At 38.9% G+C, this 9,008-nt stretch overlaps 1 protein-coding gene across 1 annotated transcript; it reads left to right on the top strand.

Annotated features, from left to right (window-relative positions):
* Positions 1–631: 631 nt before the first annotated feature.
* Positions 632–8,240, top strand: LOC124261203 (toll-like receptor 4). Its single transcript, XM_046695524.1, has 2 exons — positions 632–730; positions 5,293–8,240. Exon 2 carries the CDS (start codon positions 5,301–5,303, stop codon positions 7,398–7,400), a length of 2,100 nt encoding a protein of 699 aa, XP_046551480.1. The 5' UTR covers positions 632–730; positions 5,293–5,300; the 3' UTR covers positions 7,401–8,240.
* The last annotated feature ends 768 nt before the right edge of the window (positions 8,241–9,008 follow it).

Below are 9,008 nucleotides of genomic sequence, written 5' to 3'. Positions count from 1 at the left end.
ACGTCATCATTACGGATCATATTAAAATCATGGCATTTTCTGGTCATCTCATTTTTCCTTTAATCTGTTTGCAGGATAAGAATGGGAGAAAATGGACCATAATAGTCGATGTTTGCCGAAAGGAAATATGCCAAGACATTTTACAAATATTTTACTTAAATTCCATGAATATTGTTTACAATTTGATTACAATAGCAAGCTGACACGAAATATTTAATTAAATACATTCAAAGCTGTTGTAAACTAAGTGAGTTGAGTTTTACGCTGCTTTTAGCAATATTTCCGCAATATCACGGCGGGGGACACCAGAAATTGGCTTCATACATTGTATCCACGTGTGTAATGGAACCTGGGTTTTGGGAGTGGTGAGCGTATGGACCGGACGCTTTAAACGCTAGGCTAGCATGAGCTTTAACCTCGTTCATCCGTATGAGGAAATGATAATTTGAAAACTATGCAATTGAATATTTATGCAAGGAATTAAGTTTGTAACACACTTTCACACGGATTCAGGCGTAATATTTTTAGCAAGGAAGTTTGTCACTGTAGCGTCATATCAGTGCACTGCTTTGTACAGGTTACTGCTTTCGGTTGAGTAGCTAAGGTGATAACATAACTACCAAGTGAACACTTGACAGAGAATACATTGGGAGATTATAATATTATAGCAGAGCTTTCTGTTTCTCAAGCTTGTCGTGGATCTCGTCCTTATTTTCTAAGAAGACACAGGGTAAGGACACTTGATATGATAATAACTTACAGTTTGAAGTGACTCTGAAACACATGACATGTTACAGAGCGAAGATTGACATTGGTGTTAATTCAGCACAAAATAGATAACATGTAGATGTGACAATGAGAGCATTATTTCGAAGTTCAGTCATATCAAGAGGATGAATATTAAGCATGGACACATACATGTACAGTTTGCTTCAATCATCTTTTCGGGTCTTGTTTCTAATTTAACTATAAAGATTCATTTTCTAACCGCATGTTACTTTTATTATTAGTTATTAGTTATATTATCAATGCGTTGCTGTTCAAACATTCAGACAATCGTTATTTGTATGTACGTATTATTGTTTATAAAAGACCACACCTCTATCATTCTCAGTTGGCCTTCATCATATCGTTCAGATACATTTGTAAATGTAATAGTGTCCAAGTTTATATTCTACAATAATCAGCTGGATATGTCTTTTGCACTGTTATCACATGTCATTATCCGCACACTTTCTGCAACTAGTATTATTCACACAATTTCTGCAACTAGCATTTTTCACACATCTTCTGCAACTAGCATTATTCACACAATTTCTGCAACTAGCATTATACACAAACTTTCTGCAACTAGCATTATTCACACAATTTCTGCAACTAGCATTATACACAAACTTTCTGCAACTAGCATTATTCACACACTTTTTGCAACTAGCATTATTCACCCACTTCTGCAACTAGCATTATTCACACACTTTCTGCAACTAGCATTATTCACACACTTTCTGCATTCCCTGTCGTTAGATGTCTGTTTTGTATGACACAAGAGGAAGCGTTATGTATCATCATAATGTAAATCCATGTTCTCATATTTGTTCCAACGTCAGATTGTCCAGTGTCACGTGAATTGTTTTGAAACCATATGAAAACCTTTCCAAAGACTCTAGGTAATAGTACAACAGGCAAATTTTGTAACTTTGTTTCAAATTCGATATCATATAGTTGTTTCTTATACGTCCTCAAGAGATAATGCCAGTTTGGTTTTCGTGCATATGAGTATTAAGTGTCCTTTTTATTCTATATGCTACATATACTCTCCCAAAAAGAAACGCATATATGAATTTCAACTGTATTTTTATCTTTATTTTGAAACATAATGTAGGCGTTATGAGTCAATGAAATATAGCGAAATTGCACACTGGGAATGCAGACTTATCCGTTTTTGGCACCAACTCGAGGAAAGTCAGTTTTAGTGTCACATGGAGACGTGTGGTGGCGCTGAAGTCAATACCTCGTGTGACCACCATGGGCATCCAGAACAGCACGGCATCACCTCGGCATCGAACGAAAAAGTCTCAGAATCTCGTGTTGCCCAATCGCAGCCCACTCTGTCTGTAGTGCCTGTGGGAGTTGCTGAAGTGTCTGGGACTGAGGGTTACGGCGTCGCACCCGTCTGTCCAGGGCATCCCACAGATGTTCGATCGGGTTTAAGTCCGGTGATCTTGAGGGCCAGGGAAGCACATTGATGTTGTGGTTCTGGAGGAAGTCTCTAGTGTGACATGCTGTGTGGGGCCTGGCATTGTCCTGTTGAAACAACTCCCTCTGGCGATCAATGGTTGGATGGAGGTGTGGGCGTAGGATTTCGTCACAGTACCGTTGAGCCGTCAGGTTGCCCTGGATCATCAACAAATCACTTCTCCTACGGCAGGTGATCGCTCTCCACATCATAACACCTCCCCGGCCGAATCTGTCCACCTGGGAAACGCAAGCGTCGGCGAAACGTTCACGTCGACGTCTGTACACACGCATTCTTCCATCGCGTCGTTCCAATAGAAATCGTGATTCATCACTGAAACAGATTCTACGCCAATTCGGTAGGTTCCAGGCCTGAACGTTGGTGCACCATTGAACTCGATGTCGACGATGTTGTTGTCGAAGCACAGGGCCAAAATAAGGTCTTCTGGCACGTAAACCAGCCTCTCCCAACCTGTTCCTGACGGTCTGTGCAGAAAGCCTCCTCAATCCGGGTATTTGTCGAGCAGTACTGGTCGCCGTAGCTGTTCGATGACGCAGGTGATGTACCCGGATGTAGCGATCCTGCGCCGCAGTGGTCGCTCGAGGTCGCCCACTACGAGGGGCATCTGCTACCGAATTCTGCCGGCGATATCTCTCCCAGAGCCGTGAAATGGTGCTTTGGTGAACATTCATGCGTCGGGCAACTGCACGTTGAGGCTGGCCAGCTTCAAGCAAACCAATGGCGATATGACGGTTGGCTTCACTTAGGCATGGCATTTTGCGTTCGTCAACAATATTCCAAATACAGTGAATAATCGACAGACAGATATCAACCTTTTATACCCATCATTGAGACTATCTGATCCCCAACTGATCACGTGCATTGCATGTGAATTGTGTATTCTGTGACACTACACGCCGAAATTGAAAATCATGCTGTTAAATACGGGTATTTTACGGATGGTGCATTTTGTTGTGATGTTTCAAAACATAAACACCATAGGACTCATAAACAGAGCAAAACCTTTTGTAAAATGAATCACGTTTTAATTCATTGCTACATGAAATTGGTATTTTCATGATGCGTTTCTTGTTTGGGAGAGTATATATTCTCAGACGTTTATACTGAATTTAACAGAGAATTTTGACGCCAATGTTTAGTAGCTGTAATTGTGCCTCTGCTGATTAATTCTAATTTTTTCAGTAATGTATTTGTATATCTATATGCATATTCCAAGATCTGCCCAGGAAAGGTTTGAAAATTTCTATTGAGAAGCCATGGATACCAGTGCTTTTGTTATTGTTCATAGAGTTTACAGCCTTTGTTATGTCATCTATGTTGATCATGTTTTCCGAAGTATCAAGTTCTGGTGTATTACGTTTGAATGTGTAAACTGTATGTGCTTTAGGTGAAGAGTACAGCTTTTCATAAGCACTTCCTTATTCAGTTATTTACTTCCTCGTATTAGTTATAACCCTGACAAATAGTTAATGGTATAGGACCTGTTTACACGATGATAAATATGGTTTTATGGTTTCTCTCCTTCCTCACATCCAAGAAAGATAAATATTAACTCTCGAACAGGGGCGTGTAGGTTTCATACGGGCTAGGTTCTTGATAAAGAGGGAAGTCACGAAAACCTTATGAACATTTTAATCGATATATTTCAGCGAGAGAAGTAAATTGCACCAAAACATAACACAGTACAAAATGCACATACCTATCTGGTTAATATCTCTGTTTTGAGCATGAACAGTTCCTACTTCTGTGTTGTGAGGATTTGGCCTGACAGTTATTTTATGAAGACATTTATATACATGGCAAATGTTACTAATTGATTTAGTTGGTTAGACTCATCATCAGCTCAGGGCCCTTGCCCTCTTTACCCGCAGCTAAGACGGCCAAACGCACCAAGAATATTTGTGTATTGTGAATATATTACAAATTGATTTAGTTTGTCCTTGTATGCTCACAATAAAGTAACTTCAAGCAAAGTTCTATCAAGGACATATCTTTCCATGTTTCGGTTAGTTATCTTACTTTGGGTGATTCGGATTATAGCCACTATTAAGTCTTTGTTAAACTGATTCTTTGAATTTATTTTGTATTATATTAAATTTTGAATTTGTATTGTTTAGTCGGCCTTCGTTTCTCAATAGGTATATCACATGCCGCTTAAATAATTTGCCATTTGCAGGCGGAATGTCTGGCCATTCTGTTGATTTTGCACTCTCAAGACGTGTGCCCTTTAGTCGGTGTATCCAAGATATTCTTGGACGGTTCCGTGCCTCCCACTGGGGCAAGCCCCATCTCCTGTTTGGGTGATCTGCATTTGAGGTCCGGGCTAGAATTGTTGTAAGAGGAGATTAACGAGATCGGGTGGTCAGACTCACTGACTCAATTCATGCATATCATCGTATCTCAGCTGCGTAGTTCGATGGATTTGCTGGTCCAGACTCGTTTAGTACGGGCCGCCATTGTATGACATTGTGTGGCGTTGAGCAACAAACAGACCTGTATGAGGATAGATTTGTTATCTCTGAGGGTATGGTCATATATCATTTTGATAGGAAGCACCTGTCCACCATGTTATCCTTCCTCATGCTGATTTTCTCCTTGTGAGCGTCGGATAAAGTCTGTAGGAAGTGGCTGCATGGAATGATGGGGGTGGGGGGGAAGAGAGAAGGGGTGGGCGTAGAATTGCGTGGAGCACTATATGTATCTATTTCGAATCAAATATATCGCGAAAAAAGAACCTTAACATAAGATCCTATATAGTTGACTGTCTATTTCACCACCAAAAACTCTCAATTATTCACAAGTATAGAAATACATGAGTACTTTCAGAAATTATACAATTTCATACAATAAAGGGAACAAAACGATTATCTGTTCATACTGTTGATTAATGTCTTTATTCGTTTTCTTCTATTTCGCAATATATATCATACTGGAAGATGTTACGTCGTTCACGAAACATTCCCCCCTCTATAACATGTTGTAACTGATAAAGAGTTCCACCCGATTACCAATTTATTTTTTTTGTTGCATTTAAGGTACCACCATGTTCATCAGAGGTCTTCAGATTTGTTGGATAGTGACAGTTCTTGTACCACTTACCCACCCATCGTTATGTACGATGCCAACACATGCATGTGGTGATGGACACTGCGTGTGTCATGCAACATGTGCGGACTGCAGCGGGAAGAACTTGACCTTCATACCTAGACTCGATGCGGGTACATCCTCACTAGATATCTCATGGAATGTTTTTACAGCCATATCCCATGCTTTATTTCTTAATATTACAACGATTAATATTGAAACGTTGAAAATCGATAACTGTAGAATTCAACATATGGCAGCTGACACTTTCCAAGAATTCACAAATCTCACTTCACTGTCGATGAACTACAACCCAGTTTCTTCTTTGACTCCTGCTTTGACTACTTCTGTGTTACCCCGTTTATCCATTTTACATGCGAGTGATCTAAATATCAGTGATATGACATTCATCTACCATATGAAGGCGGGGCGTTTGGGGCATGTTTTTCTTAATTACAACCAATTAAGAGTTTACAACCACTCTGTATTTTCGAACAAAATATATATAGTCACAGTTAATGTAAATCATAATCGTATTTCTCAACACACATTTGTTACGTCGACATCATTACAACATTTGGGTATTTCTGAAAATTACATTAGTACATGCCCTACATTTTGCGAAGACGACGACAATACTCCCATTTTTCCAAACTTAAGATATTTGGATTTTGGTTTCAACTTTTTGAGTAGTATCAGTAATGTTTTCAAATGTCTGCCCAAATTAGAAACACTGTGTTTAAGTGGAAATCCTATAAGACGCATAGCCAGCAATACTTTTGTTGGACTCCCGAATTTATTTCAACTCTTGTTGAGATCTCTGCCAGAGAAACCAGACATTGAGTCCTATGCGTTCAATAGCAGTCGCCTGAGGGGATTATATCTGACTAACAGCCATATATCATTTGGTACACAGGTCCATGAAGACGCTTTCAGGGGCATACACATACATAACCTTGATGTAACGGCCAATAGATTTAAGGATGTGACAGAAGATCAAATGCTAAATTTCTTCGGACACTTAAAATACATGGAGAACTTTGATATGGGCTCTTGTCAACTTCAAAATATTCCTCTGTTCCTTCAGAAAATGAAACATTTAAACGCCATTTCTTTGTACAGTAATATAATTACAAAAATTCCAGAAGGAATCATTTCCAATTTGACTCATCTGAGAAAACTGTGGCTTGACCAAAATGAGATAGCTACTATCTCTGAACATGCCATACCAAAACACTTACGAGAACAATTATCTGTCATAAACCTAGCAGACAACCCTTTCACCTGTGACTGTAGCCTCAGGTGGTTTATTGATTGGGTACAAAGAAACAGCTCCCTATTTAAGCAGTACCCTAAACGATATGTATGCAACAGTCCTGACACAAAGAGGCACGTAATGCTAAAGGACATCGCTTTCAGTCCGAATGCTTGCTACTTAACGTTAGATATTATAACAACTATGCTAGTATCTCTGTCAGTAATCATAGTTGTTGTGTGCTCCATTTCCTTCCTGTACAAGTTGAGATGGCGTATTCGTCATTTCATTTACATGAAATACTATCGCCCAAAACGACAAAGGAACCGAGAACATAACCAGGACTATACATATGATGCCTACATAATTCACAGTGATGATGATGAAGACTGGGTGGTGGACGAGATGATCCCCAAACTAGAGGAACAACATCACTTGAAGCTGTGTATTCCCAGCAGAAATTTCTGTTCAGGCTACATCCTTGACAACATTGACCTGGCCATACAGACAAGCCGCCACATCATCGTCGTCCTGTCCCCTTCCTTTGCTGATAGCGACTGGTGCCAAGCAGGTTTGATGATGGCTCAAAGCTTCGTCCTTGATATTCGGGCTGACGCTCTCATTACAGTGCTGCTGGGAGAGCCAGACGCCCGCAATCTGAGTCACTCCCTCCACAGGCTGCTCATTGACACGGCCTACATCACATGGGGAGAAGAAGATGACGCAAGAGCATCATTTTGGGCAAGACTAACAACAGTTCTCAAAGAAGGCATGCGTTCCATGACTGATTGTGAATGTTATTAATATTTGGCTTGAGGAGGCACTTCGAAGCATAAACCACTAGCCTAGCTTCGAGATGTCAATGTTCTGTTATATTGTTTTGTTATGAAGCACGGATATACTTTATCAATTATGTATCGCCTCTTCGAAAGTGCTTGCCTGAAAACATGATTAATTTACCCTAGAAGTTTTTTTTCTTGCGTTTACTGCCTATGAATATTTGAATGAATTTATGTGTGTATGACGTACAGAATGTTCAAATGTATTCATTATATTTTCACAATACTAGTAACTTGAGTGTACAGTCCAATATCCTTCTCGAGATTACGTAGTGTATGTCAAGTACCTTTGTATTGTTGTGGATCAGGTTACTCGTTGGGTCAAGTACCTTTTGCATCTTACTTGTACGAAGGTTGATTCATTTACCTAACGTTCGAGAACCAAGAGAGACTACTGATCATCGTAATATTTCCGACATCGTGGAAGCATTTTGGAAGGAAATAAGTTGAAAATACCAAAAAAATTAAGTTTAGATAAAGTCTATTCATGTGGGACTCAGAACATAGATATCAAACGTCGTGTATGGAACAATGGCCGAATCGTAAATTCAAATGTTATAAACATTCTTTATTATCAACAGCAGCAGCAACAACAAAATGTGTACAATGTATATAGAAATATGATTTATTCCTTGGTTATCAATACAAGCTGTTTTGTTTTTTTATATTTGTATATAATATATTATGATATATTCATGACATTGTTGTTGCATGGTTTTGGTTTGCTTTCGTCGTCCATTTACAAGAGTGTGTTAATCTTATCACGGGACATTTAATTATGAATCATTAAACATTTTAAAATGTCTAACAGGTTTATTTTCATATTCATATTCATATATATATGTGTGTGTGCGTGCTCTACCATGTTGTTTAAGATGGTATATAATGATAATTACATACACCTGGGTAGTCAGATAAATATGTTTGTAAATTAGTTATCTATACTTGGCTTAAGCACCTGCACAATAAAATGCGAATACGGTCATAGAATGGTTAGATAAAGTCAAGGTGCAGGATATATATAATATGATTTACTCATCACAACTGTAGATATCTGTTGTCGTTTTGGGGAATGAATTCGAAGGGGCAAGGAGTAGCACCAGAACGTATTCAGAGATAAATAATTAAATAACTTGAAATAATTGGAATACGGAGAGGTTCAAATAAAATTAAATATAAAGTCATGTAAAATCAAATGAAACATAATATTAACTTCCCTATTTAGAAGGCGACAAGCAGAGTATCAACACGTCACTATGTGAGGTGACAGAGGAAGAGTGTGTTGAAAGAAGGGAAGTAACCCCTGGAGGACTGGGAATAAACCATACTTTTGGAAAAAGAAATGTGTTCACGTAAGATACACCGTATGTAATACAACTTAGAGACTACGCGGACAAGAGCTTCTGTATGATACATTCACAAACCGTCGCTTTATAGTAATACCATCTAAATATGTTACGTCTCTTGTTTGGCTGACAGCATTACATATTTGAAAGACAGAAAGCATAAATGATTTTTACGTCCGCAGACAGACGCCGCATCACACATAAACAATGAATGACATCAAGTAAAT

Source organism: Haliotis rubra, unplaced genomic scaffold (assembly GCF_003918875.1).
Source record: "Haliotis rubra isolate DU_JTF1 unplaced genomic scaffold, ASM391887v1 Scf790, whole genome shotgun sequence".
In the NCBI taxonomy this organism is placed as follows: Eukaryota; Metazoa; Mollusca; class Gastropoda; order Lepetellida; family Haliotidae; genus Haliotis; species Haliotis rubra.
This window is presented reverse-complemented; position numbering and strand designations above follow the sequence as displayed.